The sequence below is a fragment of the Nannobrachium achirus genome (assembly GCF_963921795.1).
Source record: "Nannobrachium achirus genome assembly, chromosome: 14".
Taxonomy (NCBI): Eukaryota; Metazoa; Chordata; class Actinopteri; order Myctophiformes; family Myctophidae; genus Nannobrachium; species Nannobrachium achirus.
The window spans coordinates 39,200,686-39,227,825 of record NC_137821.1 but is presented as its reverse complement, the minus strand read 5'-3'; the positions used below and the strand labels follow the sequence as shown (position 1 = coordinate 39,227,825).

Below are 27,140 nucleotides of genomic sequence, written 5' to 3'. Positions count from 1 at the left end.
ACTACAGCAATTGGTTTCGTAGAAATTAACTTTATTGAATTTTGGTGAATTCTTCCCTGCTTTAAAAATCAATAGGGAAAAAATTATGAAGTGTAGTACACTGATTTTCATTCTCACCACTAGGGGGGCTCCCCCTGGTCATACTACAGCAATTTGTTTCGTAGAAATTAACTTTATTGAATTTTGGAGAATTCTTCCCTGCTTTAAAAATCAATAGGGAACAAATTATGAAGTGTAGTACACTGAAAATCATTCTCACCACTAGGGGGCTCCCCCTGGTCATACTACAGCAATTGGTTTCGTAGAAATTAACTTTATTGAATTTTGGTGAATTCTTCCCTGCTTTAAAAATCAATAGGGAAAAAATTATGAAGTGTAGTACACTGAAAATCATTCTCACCACTAGGGGGGCACCCCCTGGTCATACTACAGCAATTGGTTTCGTAGAAATTAACTTTATTGAATTTTGGTGAATTCTTCTGCTTTAAAAATCAATAGGGAACAAATTATGAAGTGTAGTACACTGATTATCATTCTCACCACCAAGGGGCTCCCCCTGGTCATACTACAGCAATTAGTTTCGTAGAAATTAACTTTATTGAATTTTGGTGAATTCTTCTGCTTTAAAAATCAATAGGGAAAAAATTATGAAGTGTAGTACACCGAAAATCATTCTCACCACTAGGGGGGCACCCCCTGGTCATACTACAGCAATTGGTTTCGTAGAAATTAACTTTATTGAATTTTGGTGAATTCTTCTGCTTTAAAAATCAATAGGGAACAAATTATGAAGTGTAGTACACTGATTATCATTCTCACCACCAAGGGGCTCCCCCTGGTCATACTACAGCAATTAGTTTCGTAGAAATTAACTTTATTGAATTTTGGTGAATTCTTCTGCTTTAAAAATCAATAGGGAAAAAATTATGAAGTGTAGTACACCGAAAATCATTCTCACCACTAGGGGGGCACCCCCTGGTCATACTACAGCAATTGGTTTCGTAGAAATTAACTTTATTGAATTTTGGTGAATTCTTCCCTGCTTTAAAAATCAATAGGGAAAAAATTATGAAGTGTAGTACACTGATTTTCATTCTCACCACTAGGGGGGCTCCCCCTGGTCATACTACAGCAATTCGTTTCGTAGAAATTAACTTTATTGAATTTTGGTGAATTCTTCTGCTTTAAAATTCAATAGGGAACAATTTGTTCCCTATTGATTTTTAAAGCAGAGAAGAATTCACCAAAATTCAATAAATTATGAAGTACACTTCATAATTTGTTCCCTATTGATTTTTAAAGCAGAGAAGAATTCACCAAAATTCAATAAAGTTAATTTTTACGAAACTATTTGCTGTAGTATTACCAGGGGGAGCCCCTTAGTGGTGAGAATGATAATCAGAGTACTACACTTCTTAATTTGTTCCCTATTGATTTTTAAAGCAGGGAAGAATTCACCAAAATTCAATAAAGTTAATTTTTACGAAACTATTTGCTGTAGTATTACCAGGGGGAGCCCCTTAGTGGTGAGAATGATAATCAGAGTACTACACTTCATAAATTGTTCCCTATTGATTTTTAAAGCAGGGAAGAATTCACCAAAATTCAATAAAGTTAATTTCTACGAAATGAATTGCTGTAGTATGACCAGGGGGAGCCCCCCTAGTGGTGAGAATGATTTTCAGTGTACTACACTTCATAATTTGTTCCCTATTGATTTTTAAAGCAGAGAAGAATTCATCAAAATTCAATAAAGTTGATTTCTACGAAACTAATTGCTGTAGTATGACCAGGGGGAGCCCCTTGGTGGTGAGAATGATAATCAGTGTACTACACTTCATAATTTGTTCCCTATTGATTTTTAAAGCAGGGAAGAATTCACCAAAATTCAATAAAGTTAATTTCTACGAAACCAATTGCTGTAGTATGACCAGGGGGTGCCCCCCTAGTGGTGAGAATGATTTTCAGTGTACTACACTTCATAATCTTTTCCCTATTGATTTTTAAAGCAGGGAAGAATTCACCAAAATTCAATAAAGTTAATTTCTACGAAACGAATTGCTGTAGTATGACCAGGGGGAGCCCCCCTAGTGGTGAGAATGAAAATCAGTGTACTACACTTCATAATTTTTTCCCTATTGATTTTTAAAGCAGGGAAGAATTCACCAAAATTCAATAAAGTTAATTTCTACGAAACCAATTGCTGTAGTATGACCAGGGGGAGCCCCTTGGTGGTGAGAATGATAATCAGTGTACTACACTTCATAATTTGTTCCCTATTGATTTTTAAAGCAGAGAAGAATTCACCAAAATTAAAGAAAGTGATGTTGTACCAAACCAAATGCTGTATTATTATGGGTATTTTTATGGTGCTACACTTCATAATATGTTAACTACTGCGTCATTATGCAAGGAAGCCATGGGAAAAGAGATTTTTATTCTACGACCTACGGTTCAAGAGTTATAGGCCAAAATGTAAAGTGGGCTTTTATAGCGCCACCATGAGGCAAAGTGGTGTAATTAGTTTTTGATATGCATAGGCCTCTGGACATGTAGGCTGTACAAATTCCGATTGAAATCACAAACCTACGGTTCAAGAATTATAGGCCAAAATGTAAAGTGGGCTTTTATAGCGCCACCATGAGGCAAACTGGTGTAATTCGTTTTTGATTGCATAGGCCTCTGGACATGTAGGCTGTACAAATTCCGATTGAAATCACAAACCTACGGTTCAAGAATTATAGGCCATAATGTAAAGTGGGCTTTTATAGCGCCACCATGAGGTAAACTGGTGTAATTCGTTTTTGATATGCATAGGCCTCTGGACATGTAGGCTTTACAAATTCTGAGGAAAAATTTCCAGAGCTTTACAAACGGGTGTTTCGTTCGAAACACATTTTCCCATTGAAGTCAATAGGGGAAAAATAATTATTATATAAATATCCCAAATAACTGCTGTAGTACACTCACAAGTACACCATTGATGTGTGAAGTGAATTTGGTTGTAATACATTGCATATTCATAAAGCTATTGAATATTTTCGCTTTCAATGTTGCACTTTGTAGACGGTCCCTAACGCTCGCCTAACATTCAGCTGCGCATAGAGACGCATGTAATCTCTTAAACACGGAGGTTGGTCTGTTAAACTCGGAGGTTGTTTTTTTGGGATGAAAATCGAGTTGTAGTTGTTTCTCTAGCTAACCAGGATAAGAATGAGACAGTTTTTGTGGTTTTGTAATGTTTCGTTCCTGAGCTATTGAGCCTGGAAGCGCGAATCTGTGAATCTCTTGCTATCTTTACTTCAGTGCCATCTACCGGGATATTTTAGAGCACAGCACTTGTGCTTCTGTATTACCGGTATGTTGACAAGTTTATGGACATGCTAGACTCTAGACTCAACTCAATACAAATGAGCTTATGCCTGCCATGGTGGCAGTGCCATCAAAGCAAACCTGGGCTTCCATAACATCTCAACAGTCCAACGCCACGTCCCATCAAAGAAATAACTTGTTCAAAGTATCCCCGACAAAGTAACATACTTTAAAGATGGTTGACACTTTAGGTCTCTTGTAAATTCTAATATATGGATTTTTGATTTTCATCTGTATGCCAAAGTTTCAATTTAGCTTTATCCATGATGCATCTAGATTAGAAGAATATGCAGAGTTTTACTTTTCAAATTGAACCAATGTAAGAAAATGTACCTTTCCCACTCAATATTTATTTTCTTTTAAAAGGGTCTGTATGTGACAAGATCTTGTGATCAGGGACATTTTTATCTAAATGTGAAACTAAAGGGGATAAAAAAAAAAAAAAAACACATTCAACATTCTTTAATAACCATCCAGTTGTCAGCATGATTGACAATGGTTTACTGTAGTTCTAGCCACTGGGTTGGTTACTATATATCTGATACCATCTTCAGAGTAATGACAGGACCTTTCTGATGGTGTTGAACAGGTCAATATTGTATTGTTATTCCCCTTCAAAGTCCTTTGAAATCCACACAACTCCTAAACATTTAGACTTCATATTGTGCCATTTTCTGCCAATACCGACATATACAAAAACCACGAGTGCATTGCCCATTACTATAATTAATGTTAAGGGAATATTTACTATTGAAGTTGATGGTTACATTAAAGACTCATGTTTACACTCCCAAAGCAACACGACTACCAAGCTGTCTTGGTCCCATCAAGACTGCACATTTTCCAAAGTATGACAAAACCAGGTTTAAAATTTGTTAGTTTATTAGCATTCTGACTTTTTAAGACAAGAATAACTCAAGCTTTGTTAGTTAAATAACCTTTGTACAGTAACAACAATTAAAAGTTATTAAACACATCTCCCAGTCATTTATACAGTGCTGGCAAGTGGCAACTTGCCACAGACTTCCGTCCTCAAAGTAATGTCATACTGCCCAGCCCAACATGACAATATACATGGGAGAAGTAAAAATAAAATAAAAAGTCCAGGAGCTCAGGACATACAAGACCTTAAAAAAATATATATATACACAAAGGTTGGCTGCATACACACAATTAAAAATATAAAAGTGCTGAAATTGTGTTTGCCAAAATTTGATGCCAGGAGCAACCCATAACTATTGCCCACCTACAATGATCTGTTGTCCCAGATATTGCGAGTGCTGACTGCCATGACCTGATTGCCATCTAGTTGCTTGAGTTTGAGAGCCAAGGGCAGAAGCAGGTCATTAAGGTGCTGACTGGAGAAGGTGAAGGCATTGTGAGCCGTGGGTTCCACAGTCGGGGTATTGAGGGGAGAGGTCGTCGTGGAGGGTGGAGAAGAGGAGGTGGTAGAGCATGGCGTGGATGACGTCGAGGAGGTGCCAGAGAACGGGGAGGAAGCGAGCATGAAGTTGCTTGGCGACACTGCCCTGCTGCCTGAAGGAGAGGGGAAGTCTCCTGGACTCTGGCTGACGTCAGTGCCATTCATCTTGCCGGGGAGGCCATGTTGGAAGAGGCAGCGGGTGCCATAGACGCAGAAACCCAAGGCAGAGAAGGTACGGCACAAGGCTCCGCGAGGCTTCCACCCTTTGGCCAGTGGTCCAGGCGTAGTCTTAAACTTCTCATCACCATCACTGTCAGGTGCTTCCGGGCTGCAGCCTTCTCCTCGATCCTCGATGTGCAGGAAGTTGCAGCCTGTGCCGTAAGGGCAAACCCCAAAGAACTTCAGGTTACGGCAGGGGATGTTCTTGTGGTGGCGGCGAGAGGAAGGGCGCTGCTCCATGGGGCTGTGGACAAACAGGCAGCGGGTGCCGTAGGCACACTTGCCCACTGAGTGGTAGCTGTGACACAGCGCCGTCTTGTACTTGGGGTGACGGGAGGGTACGTGGAGCTCGTGCAGGCCGTGGGCAAACTGGCAGCGCTTGGCATACATGCAGAAGCCGGTTGAAGCATAGTTGGTGCACAGCTCTGTCTTGTAGCGGGTGGAGCAGACCCAAGGCATGGGGGAAGGGCTGGAAGGCTCTACCAGAGGCAGTAAGGCCTCGGCGAGAGAAAGACCACCCCACAGTCCGAGTCCAAAATCCTCTTCTGGCGTCTCACCGGACAGTTTATCCACCATCTCTTCTTGATAGGGAGGGCTGGAAGGCTCTACCAGAGAAGGCAGTCGGGCCTCGGCAAGAGAAAGACCACCACAGAGTCCAAGTCCAAAATCCTCATCCGGCGTCTCACTGGACAGCAGTTTATCCACCATCTCCTCTTGATAGGTAGGCATGAACAGATCATCACTGCTGGTCTGCAGAAGTTAACAGAAAAGCTCGTAAACATGACAATATGAAACATCTGACTTGATTTAGCCATTCTAATGTTCTTGACACTTGGGTCAATTGAAGGAGTAGTTCATGCCCAAAATGACTTTTCTATCAATTACTCACACCATGAAGAGTTCAATAAAAATAAAATGTATTTGTCACAATCCTAAGACAAAAAATTGATTATAGTAAATGTACCCCCATTGATTCCAGATGGGGACCCAAATGCATTCGGGTCCCCATCCAGAAATAAAGTAAATTTATTGTAATCAAATTATTGTCTTAGGAATACAACAAATACAATAAAATATTATTGAACTCAAGTCTTCATGGTGAGTAATCAATGGGGGGGAAAAAAAAAAAGTCATTTTGGGGGTGAACTACTCCTCTAAGTAGCTTACATATTTTGATTCAGAGTTGTCTTATTTCCAATAACTAGTTCGGATGCAATGTCATTTGAGCCCATATTATGAAGTCAGTTAAAAACGTTCACCTGACATACTGCCAGCTTTAACTGTCCATTTGTCCAACATCATTGGAACAGCAATATATAACTACTTCTTGTCTACCATTAAGTAGTCTCACAAGTTGCTAAAATGGTTTCAGTGAACCCTAAATGTTCAATAGTCAGAAATGTGTGTTCTACTCTACCTACGCCACAAGTAGTAATCTAATGTTTAGTTGCAGCCGTTTAAATTTAAGTTTGTTAGAGGTGGTAGTTTAGAAACATTGTTTAGTCGTGTTGCTTTGAAAAACAGTTCCAATAGACCGCAAATAACTTACCTCGAGCATGTCTGCAGTTTGACAGTTGCAGACAGAATGCAGCGCGTTGAAATTAAGAAACAAAACGTCTGTTCAAACTGTAAAATAAAATAAAAACGTATATTGAGTTGGCATGGACGTGAACACAACTTCTTAGCAGCAAACCTGGACAGTTGTAGTTGTCTTTTAACCCCGCATAATGTCTGCACCTGCCGCCTTGCACTTGATTTGAAGATGGGAATCAGCTGTGCTCTAGTCGTCAGAAGACATTCCAGTCGACCAATCACGTCCAAGTAAAGGCACCACGTGACTTAATTATGGTTCACTTCAAAGTTTCACTCCTCAGCAAGAGATGTCCCATTTAATTTCAAACGTACAAACATCTTTTGAAAATAGCCGATATACAAGCTCACAATGCGTACCTAACTAGGAACGAAAGTGTTCAAATAAATGCAGTGGAGTAAAAGTAAAAGTATTGGACCTCAAAATCGTAATTAAGGAGTTACTTTACACCACTGCAAATACAAATATTTTAATTTCTTCCTCTCTTTCTGCAACAGTCCTGAAAACCCATCTTTCAGGAGGCCAAGGGAGGTAAATCACAAAGGTGATGGCCCTACATATAGTGTTTTTATATTTTTGCTATGTCGATGAATTGAATACAAGACCACAATGGAAACAACTTTTTGTGTGTTTATATCCTTTTAGCTCAAATCTATGACTGTACCTGTATCCATGTGCTATTTGCATTTCTGTAGGCAATTTTATTTTCTCTCTCTCTCTCTCTCTCTCTCTCACACACACACACACACACACACACACACACACACACACAGTTTTCATTACTTCACATTGCACCTGGTGGTGTATAACGAAAGAGCATCGCATGGATGCACCTGGGACATATCCTCACTCAGTAATGTAGCCCTAAGGTCATAGGGGTTACGTCCCAGTATCAGTCCCATAAGACATGGCCTCTTCCTCACGGAAGACACAGGCTGGGGCGCCAGGAGGTGGTGAACTGATATTGTTTTAACTACTTTTATTCAATTAGTTTAATTGTAATTATGAAATATGTATTTCTAGATGCTTGTGGCTGTGCATTTGTGCATTATGTAAGGAAGGACAAAAGAGGAACTCTTGACTGAGAAATGTAAATGTAGGACAGTCTATGATATAGAATTACTAAAGCCTGTCATTAGCTGAATGACCAACAGGTCTGTAACTCCAAGTTAAATCTCAAAGTTAAGGGGGATCTTGACATTCAGGTGTAAAAAAGAAAATCAAAAATTTGCCACAGACAAGACCAAGCCTTTGCCATAGACACATTTGTCCACGTACAGACTTATTGATGACCCCTGCAACAATACATACAAAGAGACATTTGGATCAGTCGCTGTTAAATGCAATTTTATTTAATATTTTTGTTCTCTTCAAACAAAAGCCAAACTATTTACATTTTTTTTTTCAATTGTTCTTTTTCCAAAACATTTTTTTCATTACTAGTATGTTATTTCTATAACATTCAAAAATGCTTTATGCAAAGGAACTGAGCTGACTGGTGTAAAAATTCCATTCAGTTGAGAGCAGACAAACTTAATAAGCTATCGGTGTTGGAGCTATCACCCATTAAACACGTACGTCGTTACATAATCAGGTGAAGGTTCTGAAAGAGACTTAAACACCCAATACAGACAAACACCAATGATCCTTGCTTATCAACCAACAACTAAGTATTTTTGACATTGCTTTGCAGCTACAGTAAACTACAAAACGTATATGCCAACTACCATTCTACCCCTTTCTCACATTACCCAACCAACCACTGATCTCTGGTTAGAAACAAAGCACTACTACAAGCACAGGATTAAATATGGCTAAACATCTTAACCACTTAAGCCCTATATACTTTGTTATTCTTCCCCTCTACACCAAATATCTTAACAGAACATAGCCGATTTAAAAGCTACAGGTTGTGAGTTTCATCAAAATGTTTAACCTAATTTTGAAATGTTTGGCCATTGTTAGATGCCCAGAATAGGGACGCTGGGGGTTCATGTGGTTAAGTAAGGCAGAAACAATGCTGTGTGGTTAAATTTACCCCATAAAGATGGACACCCCTCTATCTACACTGGTCCATTACAAGAGACTATCCACAAACTGCATACAGAAAACAGCAAATCATGACTTCCATAACAAACTGAAGGTCTTGTCAATGAGAAGAAACATTGAAAACCTCACTGGACAGGAGGCAGTAGTGGACAATGAGTAGTTGTGGATTTCTTATAACCTGACCAAGAAACTGAACCTGAAGACCTCTACATGTTCAAGTGGCCAAAAACAGTATTCTAGTTAAGCTGAAGCAAGCAAATTCCCCAGTTGTAACTACCGTTTTTGACTTACAAACCATTTGTGCCAACTTCATTAAACATTTTATATGGCATGATACGACTAGACTCAAATCTTGCTCAAAACAGTATATTAAGACGAAAATCTGAGCTTAGAATTAACTGTGTTCTACAAAGACCTAAGGATGCATAAAACCAAGAGACAAGGCCTGACATTTCATCCTAAATCCGTTTCCTCAAGACTGCTCACTTTTATCCCTTCAGTGATGCGACATAATTTCATTTAGCAATTAAGACACTGACTTAAATTACAATTCTATTCAGTGCCTTAAGACACAGATGGTCAGTGTGGCTACCCACTGCATAGGCAGAACTCCAAACAAAAACAAACAAGGCAAGTGTGTGAGCCACCTAAAGATTTAGCCAGTCGAACGAACATCAATTACAATGTCATGCAAGCTTGTTCTAAGAACCATGCTTCCACATCATTCAATCATCTCAAAACAGTTCAAGAACCCCCCAAAAATTCAAAAACATTTGACCAAGTTTTCCTCTCCCAAAAATGCAATTCCTTTTCAAAAATAGCTTTTTTACAAGCTCATATCAAAATGTGATCCGAGTTTGTGGATGGGCCATTTCTGGAAGGTTTGTTTTTTTCGGGAAAACAGGGATACCGGGGTTAAAGTGCTTAAAGGGCAACTGACTTTGAGGTTAGGGTTGTGTACCTACCTTGCCATTAAGAAACTCCAAAGGTGGGTAAAAAAAGGAATAACTTTTCATTCAAAAGATGCTCCTCATTGACATCCATTTGACAGTGAAGCAGCTCTGGCGTCTCTCTTTCAAACATGTGAACAAACACAAACAACAGTGATTCTAGCAACATCACCAAATTCAGTCTGGGTTTTTGTCTTGTGGCAAAAGGAAAAAAGAACCAGGTTTGGTCATATATTGTCAGAATCAAGTTGTTTGCGTTAGTTTACAATAGCGTTAGCTGTACAATAGATGTCAATGAGGAGCATATTTTGTATGATCAATTTCTAATCAATGGAACAATTATTTTTTGATTTCTCGCCCCCCTTTGGAGTTACATCAGGCGAGGTAACCACACAACCCAAACCTCTACCAAAACGTCCTAGCCCTTTAAGTCACAGGGTGAAGCTCCATCTTCTTGTTCAAATAAGGCCTTCCTCAACGTGAAGTTATGTTAAAATCTGTCTTTTTTTTTTCGTCAATTCCACAGATCCCACCAAGTCAGCTCAGTTCCCACCAGTACAGACTCCAGCCCTTTCTAAGCCTGCACCTTCAACTTTAATCTATAGCGGAAATCAGAACAAATCCACTCTTCATTTAAAGGAAGAAGAAAACAAAAAAGGAAACAAAACATACAAACAAAACAAAAGATTTGCAAACCACCACCAAAGTCTTAATCAGGGACTGCCCGTGGCTCTACTCTGTACCTAACAACTTGCATGTTGATTGCATGATCTGTATTGGGTATAAGGTACAGACAACAGTGTAGTTAGCAGACAGAAAACAGAATGGTGGAACACTTCTTTCTGATCCAAAGACCATACAAAGGTGGTTTCTAAATTAGGTTTGCAATCGTTTAAAGAAAAAACTTTCAGTTAAGTCGTCCAGGACTGAACTATAGAAGTTAAGGCATTTTGAACAGATTACTATAGAACCAAAACAAAACAAAAAAAACTAGGGGGAAAATCAAAACAAATATTTACAAAATGTACAAAGCAGAGTGCTTAGGTTTATACTAATAAACACTTCAGCTTATGTAGGTGCGTGTGTGTGTGTGTGTGTTTTGATTGACTCTTTGAGTTATGTGCGTAGATGTGGTTCTAGAAGACAGACAATTATTAATTGTACATCACTTTGTGTGTTTGCGCATGTTATGCATGTCCAGGATTCTCTGTCAATTTATTGTGTAAAGATCAGTGGCATTCAACTATATGAATATTTATAGGAATATTGTGTGTGTGTGTGTGTGTGTGTGTGTGTGTGTGTGTGTGTCATGTTGAGTCTTTTGTGTTTTCTTTTTGTACAATTATTTCAGTCCATCTCCTTCTACAGCTGCTTGCTTAGATGTGACCAGGCAAGGTCCACGCAAGCTAAAACCCCGGCCCCGGCCTCTGTATCCTGTCCTGTGCAGGACAGGTCTCCTGCTCTGCTGGTTAAGAGGACCATCACACAACCACCAAGAGTTCCAGGCCAGGCATCCTGTGTAGGTTGACTTGGACTGGCTTGAATGCAAGTGGTATCCACTGTCGATTAATATTTGTTGCTGTAAATTATGATTCCCGTGTCCTGTCCAGTCCAAAGGCCAAGACTGTAAGTATTGTACTGTAGGTTCAGTTCAAAGGTCAGGGGCTGGGGGGTTAACTGGTAGAAATGTTGGCTGTAGATCCGCATCTTTAGCAAGTGCCAGCTGTCAAAGAATAGCTGGAACCCTGTCAAATCTGTTGGAACAAAAATACACAACCCCCACCCAAAAAAAAAAATACATCAGTATTCAGTACTCATCAAGTCATCATTAGCCATGCAGTGAAACAAACTATTTCACCAGGGAGTGCAAAAGAAATGACAAGTAATGAAAAACGAGCAAGCAGCAAACAAAGAAACCGTGAAGTGTGCAAAGTGGAAGCATGCTTGGCCTTTTCTGCAACTTCTAGTGCAGTGTTTCTCAACCTTTTTTCTGCATGGGCACACTTTTCATGTCCCAAGAATCCATGGGTACACCAACATAATACGGGGGTGTAAATATCGTCACTGTCGGGAAGAAACCTTTCAAATTTGTACGTTTCTTCGCAAAGTAAAGCCCTGCTTCATCATACAAGGCTGTCGCACAACAGTAGTGAAGACAGCAGATCTACAAGCACACAACGCCTCGCACTTGTAGATCGGCTGTTTTCACTAGTTTAAATCATTTTTAAAATGATAATACAATACTGGCTTTCAAGCAGTTTCAAGGGGCACACTTGACCCTTCTCAGGGGCACACCAGTTGAGAAACACTGTTCTAGTGGACATGTTTGCAGACAGAAACTGCTAAAGACAAACAAACTATTAACAGGGAAGGCAACAGAGAAGGATATCTTACCAAATTGAAGCACCTTTCTCGTGTAGTCATAGTATTGCTCTCCAGACAGGCATCCGTCTCGGTGGTGAAGTGATAGTCGGAGACAATTGTCCATCCCTTCCAAATCTCCACGCGTCTGCCGCATTTCACGGTTTGCCTGTTGATCAGACACTCCAGAATGGACAAACTGTGGCCAGGCAGCATCCATTGTGACAGTCATCAGTCAGTCATGGAGCCACTGTAGCATGTCCCAGACCTCAGTCCATGTAATCTTCCCTTCCGTCCCTGATCATAGCAGGGTTACTGGCAAACTAAGGGAAACCCACCAGAAGTTTATTTGTGTCAAACTATATTCAAAAAAAGACTCGTTTTCTTTAAGAACATTCACTCCTTTCGATCAATGTTTCATGAATTTTCCTTCATCCTTTTTAGCAAATTCTTTTTTTGTTTTCTGAAAAGTAATACAAAAATATGGTTATATACAGGAGGTGGAGAGAAGACATGCTTCCCTTGAGTCTCTTATTTCAGTTTGGGAATATCTCGTTTTCAGTGACTTTTTTGCCGAAAGTCATAGCATTCCTCCTGTTGTAATTGTGCTCCCATCCCCAAAATGGTACCTCACAGCTTGAATGAACAAAAGTGCATAGGTGAGTTGGTGAGGGCAGGGTGTGAGTGCTTACGAGGGCCGAGGTGAGGAAGAGTGCACTTGACAAGGTGTACCCATCATGGCCCCCACTCAATTCCCTCCAAGGTTAGGTGTAGCCCTGCACTCCACTCTCCACATAAGTTAGACAATCTTTGATTTTTTTTTGTACTCCTCTACTCTTTTGTTGATCATCAAGTCTCAAGTCCATGACCAATGCAAGAGGTCCAATGCGTGAGGATCTTGTCTCGTCCCGTGTCATTGTGAGGCCGTGCCACTCTTCCTCAAAAACCAACGCCACTCTATGTCCATATGGCAGAAGCGCACTTGCAAACCCCACCCATCTGACAAGAAAAAAAAAAAAAAAAAAAAAAAGAAAACTGCACCCACAGAAATCCGTGTGGTTTGTAAACAACCGAAACTCCAGTATGGAATAAAAAGAGTCCTTTCTTTAAATTCATAGTCAATAGTTTGTACGACCAGGATTGTAGAGGCAGTGTTCAACTGTATCCATCCCGAGTTCTTTTTTCTTCTTCTCCTTTGTTTAAAAAGAAAAAAGAAAAGAAAAAAAGAGGAAAAAAAAGACCTCACAAAACTCACGTCTTTGAAGCTTTTTTTTTGTACGTTTCCATTTTTGAAATCTTTTGAGGAAAAACAAATCTGGTATCAGCACGGTTGTATGTTTTTTTTTTTTGGAATACATTCAATATTTTCTTAAGAAAGAAATAATACAAAACGCACTTCACATGGCGGTAATGAAAAAAAAAAAGGAAAACAAAAATCAGGGTAATTTTTTTCTTAAAACAAACAACAAAAATAGCAGCCCCAAGTGCTCATATTCTTAGTCCAAATACTTTTTAAACTTTGTATATAATGTATATATTCATATATATTTTTCAATTAAAAAAAGAAAACTCGTCATTATCAAATTGCAACAACGAATAAGTAACACAATATGCTAACATGTCATGCACCGTCCTGTGCACTTGCACATTTAGATGCTGTATTGTTTTTTTCTTTAGCAGTCAGAAACTCGACACCTCTTTCATTCACAAGTTCGAGAGCTGACAAAAGGCAACGTGATCACACCCAGGAAAAAACAGACTGGACTAAAGCCTGACTTATACTAGATTGCGGATCGTGTCGCCGCACCAAAAATAAGCCAATGTACAAGCTTGCCGTTTTCGGTGACGAGACACTGACCCACAACTTCAGTACAACTCAAGCGTAACCTTCTGATGGATCACCCCCAGGCTACACTAGAAATATCCTTTACGATATAAAGTTACATACATTACATACACTGTGCTGAGCACTGACACAGGTCACACTCGCTCTCAAAAAAGTTAATGTCTCAATGGCCACTCAACCTATCCAAGTTCTTAGGCACAAATGTGCATTCATACACATACAAAAAAGCACATGCACACAATGAGTACCTGTAGTCTTAAAAAACTCACTTCTATGACCAGTAAATGAACATGCACGCACACATCCACACACTCAGATAACACATACACTCGCGCAACAACGCGCACGACAATGTCCCTCATGATTTGCTCCGTCTACCAAGTCCTCAGAGGGCCGGAGACGGTTTCCCCCGAGGGGAGAAGCTAAGGAAACAACAAGACAAACAAAAAAGTGGTGGTCAATGTAAAGATGAGCGCGCAGAGCTAACATTTACAAATGTATGCATTTCTATTACGTCTTTCTGGGGGATGAAGAGCTGGTGAGAGAAAGGATGTGTTGTGCAATTGCCCTCTCTCTCTCTCTTTCATTCGTTCGTTCATTCATTCATCCATTCACTCACTCTCGCAAAAAAAGTCCCCATTTGGAAGAGGGACACGCACATTCTATACATGAGAATACAAAATTATCATCTGAACAAAAAGACAAAAATGGCCTCTTATGTTTCATACATCTTGGTAAGCAATGAAGGAAGAAAAAAAAAAAACATTGTGCAGACTGGTATATTACTGATACACACCAACCATCACAATCAGTCACTCTTACACATTCACAAAAATATTCATCTCTATATCTAACCCCATTTGTTTTTGATTTTTTTTTTGTCGTTTTTCTAATTCTTTTTTTAGGCAAGTGCAAATGTTCAAGTTTTTTTATAATCCATTTTTCAATAGCTTTACTTTTTTATATAAATGTAAAAAAAATGCTTAAACAAGAGAAATATCAACAGTGTTTGTCTTTCAAGAGAGGATTTGCTTTCTGATAAGGTTTCAACTTTAAAAAAAAGAAGAAAAAAAAGGTCCCCCTAACTTTGAAAACCTACAGGCCCTCACCTCCCCTCCCCCACCCCGCCGCCAAGGTTGCATCACCGCCCGCTTCCAGTTCGGATTCCCCCACCCACCAACATAAGAGCATTGTGTGTATATCTAATACACACACACACCCTATGTGTCCACTGATTCTCAACAAAAGAAGAACAAAAAAACCCTATTCAAATCCCATCTTAATAAAGTGCATTAGTTCAGTATAAGGTGCTTAATCTTTTTGAGTGCCAGAGGAAACCCATCTTCCTTTAAACCTCACCCACCCTCTCCCCCGCTCAAGTGATCAATTGGTGCAGCAGGGAGCCCTTTTATATATCTGAGGGAGGACGAAAGAGAGGGAGGCACAAGAGATTCAACGTCCTCCCACCCCGACGCCTCCCCTCGCACTCCTCGTCTCACTCCCTTATCCCTCAACACAGCCCACGTGTAGCCCCCCCACCCCCACCCCCCGCCCGGTTCCCCCAGCAGTGCACATTCGTTATCATGTTTTTGTCTGATTAAAAGACAAAGAAGGCCTCAGGTAGCTATTGCTGCTGCGCTGCGTCGCGTCACATCAGTAATCCTCCACCATCTCCATCTCATTCAGGCTCAGACACTCGCCTGTGTTATGGAATGAGTACCCTAAAGGGAGAGAGGCAGGGAGGGAGGGGAGGAGAGAGAGAGAGAGAATAGACAAAGGGGAGGGAGAGGAGACGGCACAAAGCGAGCGGGGAGGAAATGTCAGGTTACACGCGTCGTTTTAAAAAGCACTGGGTCGCGTGGCTCCATAAAGCTGTGATGCAGCCAGGGGGTGTAGCATCAAATTCTGGGCTCTGGGTACTTTAGTTATTGAGAAATAGCTATTTTTTAAAAATCGTGAACATTTGTGCAAGTCTTTGAATGTTTCAAATCCTTCTAAGGTTTTTTGAAAAACCTGTGTTTCTATGTCAGTGGTGCTCAAACTTATTCATGTGAAGGACCCCCAAAACTATATTTATTTGGCCACGGACCCCCATCTCAAAACATTTAGTTCCAGGGACCGCCCCAGAAGCAAAACTTGAGTTACAAATGTTCGCTTAGGGATGGTCCGATCAGGTCTTTTGGAACCGATCACCGAGCACCGATCACAAAAGTTTGATCACCCGATACCGATCAATCACCGATCCGATCAAGTTATTATTTATATATTATTTATATTTTCTAAATGTTAATGTTTTAACTTTAATTAATTAATTCACTCATGAATTCATTTATATATTTGCCTTATAGTTATTTACCAGCATTACTATGTATTTATTATCATATCAGTAACTAATTATTCCTTCAGCACTGTGGAAATCAATACCCCAAAATGGCCTCAAGTGGGCATACTGAACGGCTGGTTGATCGGATGCACCGTTCGGATCGGATAATTTACCTTTTGATCTAAACCACCGATTATCGCCGATCACGCTTTGATCGGCCCGATCCGATCCATTGCCGATTGATCGGTAACATCTCTAAAAAATATATCATAATATTCAAAGATCAGAGCAAACTGAGGAAGTGGTTTCCATGGTGTGCTGGTGGGTAAGGCCTCCTACCTAAGATGCTGGGGTCAGAGTGCAGCATCATGGGCTGTTTCTTCTTCAGCTTTCCTCCCTGGTTGTCATAGAGACCAGCCTTGCCCATGTGCGCGGCCTGGAACATGGACTGCAGGGTGTTTGGGTTCATGCCCCGCATAGAGTCCTGGAGAACACACAGAGGAGACAAGGGGGGAATAGGATGATTTTTAACCACTCAAAGACTATTGCATAGCTTGTTGCACAAACTATTAAAATAGCCCAAAATGGGGCTGGCAGTTCGAAAGTTGTTAAGATAGATATGTGAAGGTAGTTAATTCTGTATACAGTAGAGTCACTTATACCATTAATTTAACAATGCAATATCTAGTGGTTACCCATCCACTCACTCAACAATGTAATATCTAGTGGGTACCATCCAATCAACAATGCAATATCTAGTGGGTACCATCCATTCAACAATGCAATATCTAGTGGGTACCATCCAATCAACAATGCAATATCTAGTGGGTACCATCCATTCAACAATGCACTGTCCAGTGAGAATTCGAATTGCCTTAGTGGCATGTTTACCTGCAGTGGGAAGTTCATGTTTAGTCCAGCCACTTCCTTTGATAGCTGAAATCACAAGAAATAATGAAGAAATTAATGATTTCTAATTATTACATGGACACACAATGCCACATCAGAGGATGTTGCAGCTCATGAGATACAATCAAAGCCCACATGTACACACACATATTTCTAATAGGCTGCTGCTGTTGAGTTGATACGTCGATTGCTAGGATTTTAGTTGACACAGTTTATCAGCTTTAAACTGTTAACCATCCTACGTTGTTGTAGTAAATAACAAACTCCATTTTAGCCATTATAGATTCTTTGAAAACCCTGTCCTTGGGTTCTGGTGACTCATACTGCCCTCCTACATGAGGGGGGCCATGTTTTTTCTATTACCTTTTTTTTTTTTTTTTTTTTCATTTATCTTTTATAATTCTTTGGAGAGAAAAAAGGCCCCCTCCCTCCTATGTATTAGGAGGGCAGTATGAGTCACCATCTTGTGACTAAATAACCACATAGGATCCATTGGAAGGAATCCATGTTCCCCCCACCATCATCTGAAAAGTAACGTTTTGGACATACAAGGTTTCCGCTCAGCAGAGGCGATATGTAACGTTTCTTATCACCAATCTGATTAGTGGCCATAATCCTAAGCATATGACTTGATGGTAGGTTTTCATGCATGTCTGGTTTTCCTTTGTGTGTGGCCTGCCTGAGCCTCACCTGCTGCTAAGGCCGTCACGATTATGACATTTTACATGATGATTAATTGTCACTCAAATAATTGCGTTTAACAATTTAATTGTGTTTTTACTTTTTGTCGTTGACAATTACATTTCTGTTTGGCTTTTAGGCTTTGAAGTTGTACATGGCAGATATGAAATATAAACTAAATATAAAAAGAAATGACTGAAAGAAATTACAACTTTACACTTAAAAAAGAACATTGATAGTGGAAATAGCCGATCTACAAGCTCACAACGCGTCACACGTGACACGTTGTGAGCTTGTAGATCGGCTATTTCCACTATTTTAGATTTTTGAAAATATATGAACAATTTTCAACATGGAAACGATTATGACAATGACCATGTCAAATAATTACGATTAGACGATTATTATGTAATAATAATGTGACAGGCCTATACCTGCTGCTGCTGTCTCTGTTGGTTGGCTTTCTGTTTGGCACGTCGCTCCAGGAACTGTTTGGCGAACTCTTTGGCTTCCACTGTGTCCCCTAGGTAGGACCGGATGAAGTCCAGCACGGCGTAGGGAGACTCCACCTCCTTCAGGTACGCCACGATAGTGGCAACTTAACATACACACACAAAATGTTGAGTCAATAACAATAGTACAAGGAGAGTAAAGACGGGAGAACACAGAGGCTTCAGTAATGACAGGAAGTAGTTTGTGCCAGATAAGCTCGCCTCCTGAGAGGAAGAGAAGATGATGTAAAATCTACCAGCGGGAAATTATTTGAGGATACGTTTAAGGACATCCAGTTTAAATAATGGAGAACGGTTTTCTTTTAAAGGACTCCAGTTACTGAAGACATTTCACCTGTGATGAAAACCCGTTCCTTTATAAATAATGATTTTCTTCACATGCCACACATCCTGGACCTAGTGAATTTCCCCCACTTTACAGAGCTGAAGACGACAAAAGCTTGATTTAAACATTATTGCCCAGCCGGCGTTGTGGACCAAAAATAGCAGATCTACAAGTTCACAATAAATTGCATTGCAATGCATTGTGAGGGCAGCGAAAATAATAGCTGTGAGCGCACCAAAGTTCACAGCACGTCGGCAGTGCAAGCTTGTAGATTGGCTATTTTCGATGCGCAACAGAGGTGCACAACCAAATATATATCAGTCATTAAGGGCTTGCTACAGTATAACTTCATTGCGCATGGTGTTGCACACCTAAAATAGCAGATAAGCTATTTTCCGTGCGTGGCATCAGCACACGGCTACGTCTAAATCGGGCTTTAAGAGCTGTCCTACCGTCCAGTGAGGAAGAGGAGTTGTTGGCGGAGGTGTTGAGGGCGTGCAGCATCTGTTCACACCAGGTGGTGAAGCCGTCCTGAGGCTTCATGCCCTGTAGCAGCTTCAGCAGCTTCTCCTCCTCCTCCGTGCGCTTACGGCGCATCATGTACTGTTCGCTAAGGGACACACACACACACACACACACACACACGTTAAGTTAGTCAGTTCTGCACGTTACCTGTAAGTCAAAGTGCACTTCTCCAGACAATCACATTGACCTAAGGAGGATCGATCGACTGATCACCAGCCCTCTCAAAGACACTCCAGACCTGACTATGATTTTACCACTGGGGCCCATCTTCTGCCCTATTCTAACTCTTTCTGTAACGTGACTGCGAGTTCATTCTAATCTGTCTGACCAATTCTATCTGCCCCTTGTATAGAACTTGCTGCCCTGACTCCACAAATTGAAGATACTATGGAATAAAAGTTAATAACAAATATTTAAAAACTTAAGACATTGTCCCGGGCGGCTAGTGTATCGGTCCGTCACCTAGGCTGCTAATCAAGCCTGGCAGCATGTCGTGGGTTCGACTCCCGATTCAAACTACCTTTGCTGCGTGTCACTCCCCATCTCTACTACGCCTACTGTTCACTATCAATAAAGGCAGAAAGGCAAAAAAACAAAAAACAAAAAAAAAACAAAGGCATCAAAGTTTAACATTTACCTGAGAGAGGGGCTGCTGCGACTGTTCTTCATGCCCATGTTATTGTTGCTGTTGCCGCGCATGGTGACCTGGTTCTTCACCGCCTCGTCCCACATGCCCATGCCCCCGGATGAGCCCCCGCTGCCAGCCTTACCCTCCAGGCCCCCAGGCCCTCCCCACATGCCCACACCGTCCGCCCACTGGCCCCCCATGGAGGAACCCCCCATGGACATGCCAGCGTGCTGCAGAGAGAGAGAACGCAGACATCAGGACAGTTAGAATATTGTCCCCAAACAACAGGACATGAACACATGACAAACATCAATATATTGAATATGTCTTCATAATGTCATGTTTTAAAACATTACCTAGCTTTATAATAATGTTCAAAACAGTATAACAAGTCTTTTGGTGATTTGCCTCAACTTGTTTCTATACAGAGTAAAGGGTTCCCACACATCTTTACCAATTTATTTCCAAAACTTTTCCAGAATATTTAACCCAATTTCCAGGACTATATAACAATAATTCAGCTCAATAACGAGTCGCTTACTCCTATGCGCAATGCCCAAAGACAGGTAGTGTATGCCAGTGGTTCTCAACCTTTTCAGGCCGTGACCCCCGAAATAATCATATTTGAACTGGGAACTCCGGCACCCTGACGAGCACTAAGAGTTGAGGAATTTTGTATAACACGGTTTTATTGTGTTGCGAGGCGTTGTGTGCATGTAGATCGGCTATTTTCACACTTTCTTACTCTAATATTTGACAATTTGGCCAATGTTTAATTTGTCATTTCAGAGGTATTAATTTTTTCCAGGACCTTCCAGGACCCTTGATCAATTTCAAAACATTTCCAGTACTGGAAAAAATATTTTTCTAATATCAAAATATTTCCAGGAATTTCATGACCGTGGGAACCCTGAGAGTACAGTATTCAAGTGGTTTTGGGCCACAAAAATGGAAATAAAGTGCAGAGCACTGTCCTCCATCAGTAGGTTACTTACGCGCTCTCTCTGCTGCTGTGCTCTCTGCTGCTGCTTCAGGAGCCTCTCGGCCTCCTGCATCTCCAGCAGGGCCAGAGCCGGGGGCTTTCCTGACTTGGGCATGCCGGAAGAAGAAGCCCCGCTCCAGCCCGAGCCACCGCCCCCCTGCTGTTGGGGGGCCTGCTGGAGCAACTTCATGATCAAATCCTGCTGCTGGCGACACTAAAAGACAGGATCACACAAATGAATGAATTATGAACCAAAATATTTAAAGTTATACCATGTAACTTTTTTTATAAAACAAATCTTAAAATTGTCCTAACTGTTAAATCGCTAAAGTTTTAGAGCCCCCACTCCGTTAATTTCAGCTTCTAAAGCCTTCTCTTTATATGTTTTCTATGAGCCGTGAGGGGGGGAGAATTTCGAGGCAAAATGACGTCATCTGCATCATGTCACGGTACACGTTGGCCAATCATATCGCGGATCATAAACACATGGTACACTACCGGCCAATCACAGGCGCATCTTGCTGACTTCTCAGGAAGTAGCTTGCCTCAACATAACAACAACATATACTCGGGTGAAGGAGTCTGTTTCTCCGGAATGCCTGAACGCACAGGAACCAGGGACCCCTCTAAAGATAGATCTCGGCGAGCTGCAGGCGGACGCGGTGGTGAGAGGCCCGGTCCGCGGCGAAAAACGGCCGAAAGACGCGGACGCGACCGCGGTTTGCTATACAGCTCTGACCACTAGTTGAGCAACTTACACAGTATAGCTTTAAGCATTTTCTTGATTTTCTTTGTCTTAATCTGGATATTTTTGTTTGACCCGGTTAATTTTCTTCTTTTATTAGGTATGATTTGCATATTTAGGTGACATTTAATTATAAGCATATATTTGTTTTCTTCTTATTTTTTTATCTCATCTGCAAGATTAGTTTCACTTGATTCATAATTAAACTGCAAGTAAAAATTGCAATCCCAAATCCATTTTAATAATAATAATAATAATAATAATGAATTGCATTTTTATAGCGCTTTTCCAAGTTCAAATACATAAAATATGCGCTTCTAGATTATCAGTAAAATCAACAGAATAATCGCTAAATTAATAATGGACAGCTGCAGCTTAACCCATTTAGAACAGGTACACATTTTGTGTATCATTATGTTATGCTTTAACTACCGAGTGCCGCACTGCGAGCTTGTAAATCTGCTATTTTTGAAAAATCGTGAAAATTTGAATTTTGACCCGATTGTGTCTTTGAATCCTTATAAGATTTTTTGAAAAACCTATGTTTCTATGTCAGCAATCTGGCCAGCCATCGTCAAAGAAAAGGTCCTTTTCACTTAACTGGAGCTCAGTTAGTCTGTTCTTGAGAGACCACTATGTCAGTGGTTCTCAAACCTTTTCATGTGAAGGACCCCCAAAATGATATTTATTTGACCACGGACCCCCATCTCAAAATATTTAGTTCCAGGGACCACCCAGAATCAAAATTTGAGTTACAAACGTTCACTTTGAGCTCGCAGCGCGAGTGCCGCGCTGTGAGCTTGTATATCTGCTATTTTTCACTGGTTAAAGCATTCAATAATTCTAGGCCTAAATGGGTTAAAACAGAATGCAGGCTGACTAGCCGACACGACTCCCAAAGGTTCTTTCCTCCTCTCACCTGCTTGCGTCTGAACAGCTCCTCCTCCTCCCTTCTCTTCTGCTCCTCCTGCTGCCTCCTTTTCTCCTCCCTCCTCTTACGCTGCTCCTCTTCCTCACGCTTCGCCCTGAGTTCAGCGTCTCGTCTTTCTTGCTGGAGCTGGAAGAGTTCAGAGCAGGGCAGTGTCAAGTGGGGTCCAGGTAATGGACAGACAGAAGGATGAACATGTTCTTGTTCAAGACATGAGTACTAAGAACGCTCCTCAGAGAAGTACTCAACTAGGGCTGGGCAATATATCGGGATTATACCGATATGATGATATTGTTCATATGGAACAAGTGTTGTAATTTCCTGGTTTTAATCACTTACGCCCAATTTTATTTATACTTTGTTCAATTTCTCTGCACTGCAGGTAACCAAATATGTACATTAAGTCAGAAAATATCAAGTTAACAAACAAAAACACAAAGTATGTTTAGCTTTGATTCAACCATCTGTAAGTAAAGAATACTTGGTTTCTGATACTATCAATGAGCATTAGACAAGTGCGTCTAGTGCTCTAATTACTTAGTTCCTCTCCATATGCATGTACAACACACCATGTACTGAATATGTAAATGACATCTGAAAATGTATAAATGTGTAGCAGGAATGCATAATATTCAATATTCTAAATGATGTGTTTGTTGGCATTCGGCCTCCAGGGGGCAGCTGAGCTCACCTTTTGAAGCTGTTCGAGAGTTGGACCCTGAGTAGAAGAATTCATTGTTAAGTCCCAAAGATTGGCTTCACCGCCTGCAGCAGAAAAGAAAAGGGCGGGGTTGTTTTAACTTCGTCAGGGACAATAGTGTGTGCGTGCACCAAGCAAAATGTTGACTAAAACGTTAAAATGTAGAATGTGACAGAACCGTGTGCGTGTTACGTCTAATGCTGTACCTGACGGCTGTGAAGCTGAGGTATGCATGTCCCACATGGACCCTGTATCTGGCACTGACATCGACCTGTTCATCGAAGGCATCATACCCTGCTCACTGCACCTGAAACACACAATCACAAACAACTTAACAGCAAAAAACGCAGCCAAAATCAAGACACACCAACACTGCACATTACAGAGGGTTTCAGGCTGTAAACGGCAACACTGCCGAGTCTACCGGCTGTGTATATCAAAACTATACGTACATTATACAATCAGATGGACAGCTGTTAAGTTAAAGTTAAATATCCAGCATGCAAAATGTCCTTAAGCTTTTTTGCTTCAATTATATTTGCTAGTGGTGTCAACAGCTGACAGTATGTTGACAAAGGTTGTCATATGTCAAGAAAGGTTGTCATACGTATGCCAAGAATCATAAATAGACTGAAGAGGATGCCTGTGCATGCGTGCATGTTAACACACCTGTTAATGAGCTGGAATAGCTGCTGCTGTTGGAGCTGTTGATAGATGGCGGAGGCTGCCAGCTCCTGTTGCTTCTTGAGGCGATCCTGGTCATGGTTGACCTGCAGAGAGGAGGACAAACACAGAGCAACATGGTTCAATACACAGTCAGAGACACATGGTTCAATATACTGCCAGACACACAACTTCATTCCATTCAAACAGCAACATCAAAGAGCAGAGTGGTTAAAAGCTTTGGCTTTAAACCAAGACTCTGTGTGCACATTTCACTGGGGTCCTGTTCAATAAATGTCCATGTCAAGTATTGTTCTCCCCCCAAAAGCATCTCTAAAAGATATTTACAGTACCATTATATTTGCTTCATCTTTGCCCTCATTTAGTATTATAGTATGTATCAATATGTATAGGTTGTACCCTCCAGAATTTGGCAAACACTACAGAAAGCACAAAGAACATCTGAACATGACCACCAAACGGCACTGAGACAGAATCTTCAAAAAATAAAAAATAAAAAGATGCAGAGAGTTCTGAGTTACTATTCCGGTTACTGTCTGGATACATGTTGGACCATTAAACTTGATAACCATGTGTTTTAGATGTTTCCAAATGTGTCTGTGTCCCCCAACTAAAAAGGCATTTAGTTCAACATTTCATTTCAATAATTCCCCCCACCACTGCGTTGGCTGAGCTCCGACTCACAGAGTTGCTCCGGGCGGGCGGCGGACACGGTGGCTGTCTCACTAGCAGCGGCGGCGGCGAGGGCCCCGGGGCGAAGGGCACGCGGCCCCACATCTTGATGACATCGCCCAGGGGCTGGAAGCCCTCGTCGCAGCCCCTCTTCACCAGCAGCGTCATGGTGAAGTAGCCTGCCTGGAACCACTCGCACATCTCCACCGTGGTGAATGGACCTGCAGCACGGAGGAGGGAGAGACACTTTTAGTGTTCCTGTTTTGGGTAAAGTCATAATGGGCAAACATTCTGTGAAATTCCCGGGTTCAAAACCCCAGGTTGAAAGGTTTTTTTTCCCCGTCTCTAAATCTGTGGTTTTCAACCCTTTTTCACATCAAGGTCCATTAATTATTAGGCATTTGAGCCACGGACCACCATTTGATGAGATTTAGCCTCTCACACCCAAAACTTGGATAACATGTGTGCATACTAGGGCATTCACAAATAGCGATTTTTATTCGAATTATTCGACCTCAAAGTATTTGAATAGTCGAATATTCGACAAGACTGGCCACCTGTACAAATATTAAGTAAGCAAGAGGCGAACATTGTGAAAATAGCCGATCTACATGCTCACAACGCCTCACGTTGCGAGGCGTTGTGAGCATGTAGATCTGCTATTCTCACAATATTTATCTGTGGAACCGAGTCACATTAAATGTAATACAATTCCAAGTCCTTGTCAGGCTGGGGTTCCCCAGTTCAAATATGTTTATTTTGGGGGTCACAGCCTAAAAAGGTTTGCGTTGACAACTCATTCATATGACTTCCTATCTAGTTAAGCTTTATAAACTATATATTTTTTAAAATATTCGACTTCGGTGAACAACGTCGAATAGTGACTTTGATATTCGAATATTCGAATATTTGGTGAATGCCCTAGTGCATACCCTGGATCTCCCCCTGGGGGTCCTTGTAGAACCACTTCATGGCAGCCTCATGTGACAGGGGCAGTGCAGCGGCGGTGTTCCTGCTCTCCTGCTGGTGCTGCAGGGCCTGCGTGAAGCACTCCTCCTCCAGAGAGGTGTCCTGCAGGGACGCCACCATCTTCTCTGCCTCCTGCACGCCACACAGGGGGGCAATGTCAAAGTTTAACTCATGGAGGTTATTCAAACACATCAATTATGCTCAAATTGTACTTCTACTAATCCTTCAAGCAGACGCCTTTTCTACTATGTTCAAATGCTGCAGCGTCTGTAACTACGCTTTGTCTCGAACAGGAAACCGTCGTCTGCTATTCAGACCGGAAGGGTTTTGAACCACGCTGTGGTCTTGAAAATGTATTTTTGGATCTCCGTTTCTGCTAAGCAGTGAGCTAGATAGGCTTAAACCAATTTGGTGTATAGTAGTAGTAGTAGTAGTAGCATAATTATTTACACCACTGCAAATGGAAGCAAGGGGGAGGCGAGACTCGGAATATATTTTCAGCGCTTCCAATGCATAGACTGATTGCAGACATGCAGAGTGCAGACTGATGAGCATTTGAAAATTGTGAAAGCCAACAGTGTGTCTGGGAGAGGCTATACTTCAACCAAGAGCAAAAAGATGATGGAGAAGAAGAACATGGTCCTCCTACCTGTTGGAGGTGCTTCATGCCCTCATCATCCTCGGTGTCTCCTCCGGAAGGAGGGAGGAGCGGAGCAGCAGAGGAAGGAGGCGGTGGCGGCAGGCTGGAGGAGGTGGTGTTGTTGGGGCTGGAGCGGGTCTTGGAGCTGCCTACTGGACCCACATCTGACACAACATAGACAACCCTTAGGAAAACAAGGCAAAGTACCGCGGGCAGGAGTCCCTCACTTGAGACTAGGGATGGGACGATAATCGATATTTATCGTTTATCGTGATGAAAACCACAGTAATCAAATCGTGGAGGTATGTATCGAAGTGCACTTAACCCCTAGAGCACTACAGTGGTTCCCAAACTGAAATTTGATGTCTTGCCGGGACCCAAACTAGAGAATTGTATATCTTTTACCACTAATTAATTAACGGACTGAATGGATAAAAAACAAGAGATTTTGGAGAGAGACAGGGTACTCAAATGCACTTCATATGAATAAAAGAAAATATTGTTTCAGTTAATCTGTAACATCAATGCATTTCCTTGCATTGAACACTAGAGGGAATATTCTGTCTATTAAAACAGAACTACAGACATCACACAAAACTATGCAGAAAACGAGCCTCAAGTAAAAAATGTGAGTACTTTTTCCCAGCACTGCCCAGGATCATAAGTGGTGCATGTGCTGTGCCGTACCTTCACTTGGCATGCTGCTGGCCTTGGCAGGGTGGCTGTTGGTCAGCTGGTGGTGATGGTCCAGCACCATGACAGCGGCGCTGGGCTGGCTCTCTGAGGACATGGGAGGAGCAGAGAGGGCCGGAGGAGAGGAGGCAGAGAAGGAGGAGACAGAAAAGGAGGACGAGAAGGAGGGAGGAGAAGCTGCCTTTGCCTCGCCTTCACCCACACCGGAGCCAGCTTCTTTACTCTCTGTCAGGGGGGAGGAATGGAGAGACACGGTGGAGACCATAAACAAACTGGTGTTGCGATTTGCTAATTTCCCCCTCTGTGCTTGCTCGTTTTTAAGCGTTGCTTGCAATGTTGGATATAAAATATTAGGCCAATGTGCATTTTAACTCAAGCTCTGCCACCAAAATACCCCTTTGTACCCCTTCTCT

General features: G+C 41.4%; 2 protein-coding genes across 3 annotated transcripts in view; both read right to left on the bottom strand.

The window, feature by feature from the left end:
- Nucleotides 1–4,618: 4,618 nt before the first annotated feature.
- LOC308298040 (uncharacterized protein) lies at nt 4,619–6,572 on the bottom strand (the record flags this gene model as incomplete). Its single annotated transcript, XM_080741604.1, has 2 exons — nt 4,619–5,764; nt 6,564–6,572. 2 exons carry the CDS (start codon nt 6,570–6,572, stop codon nt 4,619–4,621), a joined length of 1,155 nt encoding a protein of 384 aa, XP_080597730.1.
- Nucleotides 6,573–15,384: 8,812 nt separating this feature from the next.
- Nucleotides 15,385–27,140, bottom strand: part of gigyf1a (GRB10 interacting GYF protein 1a) — a 32,124-nt gene continuing 20,368 nt past the window's right edge. For both annotated transcript variants that reach the window (XM_080742023.1, XM_080742024.1), the window contains exons 12-26: nt 26,722–26,952; nt 26,044–26,198; nt 25,358–25,526; nt 24,438–24,646; nt 23,739–23,839; nt 23,276–23,376; nt 23,061–23,134; nt 22,361–22,498; nt 20,710–20,910; nt 19,724–19,944; nt 19,014–19,171; nt 18,159–18,322; nt 17,026–17,070; nt 16,474–16,618; nt 15,385–15,532 (exon numbers count right to left, since the gene is read on the bottom strand). In XM_080742023.1, the coding sequence (XP_080598149.1) occupies nt 15,465–15,532; nt 16,474–16,618; nt 17,026–17,070; nt 18,159–18,322; nt 19,014–19,171; nt 19,724–19,944; nt 20,710–20,910; nt 22,361–22,498; nt 23,061–23,134; nt 23,276–23,376; nt 23,739–23,839; nt 24,438–24,646; nt 25,358–25,526; nt 26,044–26,198; nt 26,722–26,952 (2,180 nt within the window). In that variant the 3' untranslated portion in view covers nt 15,385–15,464. The remainder of the gene's footprint in view (nt 15,533–16,473; nt 16,619–17,025; nt 17,071–18,158; nt 18,323–19,013; nt 19,172–19,723; nt 19,945–20,709; nt 20,911–22,360; nt 22,499–23,060; nt 23,135–23,275; nt 23,377–23,738; nt 23,840–24,437; nt 24,647–25,357; nt 25,527–26,043; nt 26,199–26,721; nt 26,953–27,140) is intronic.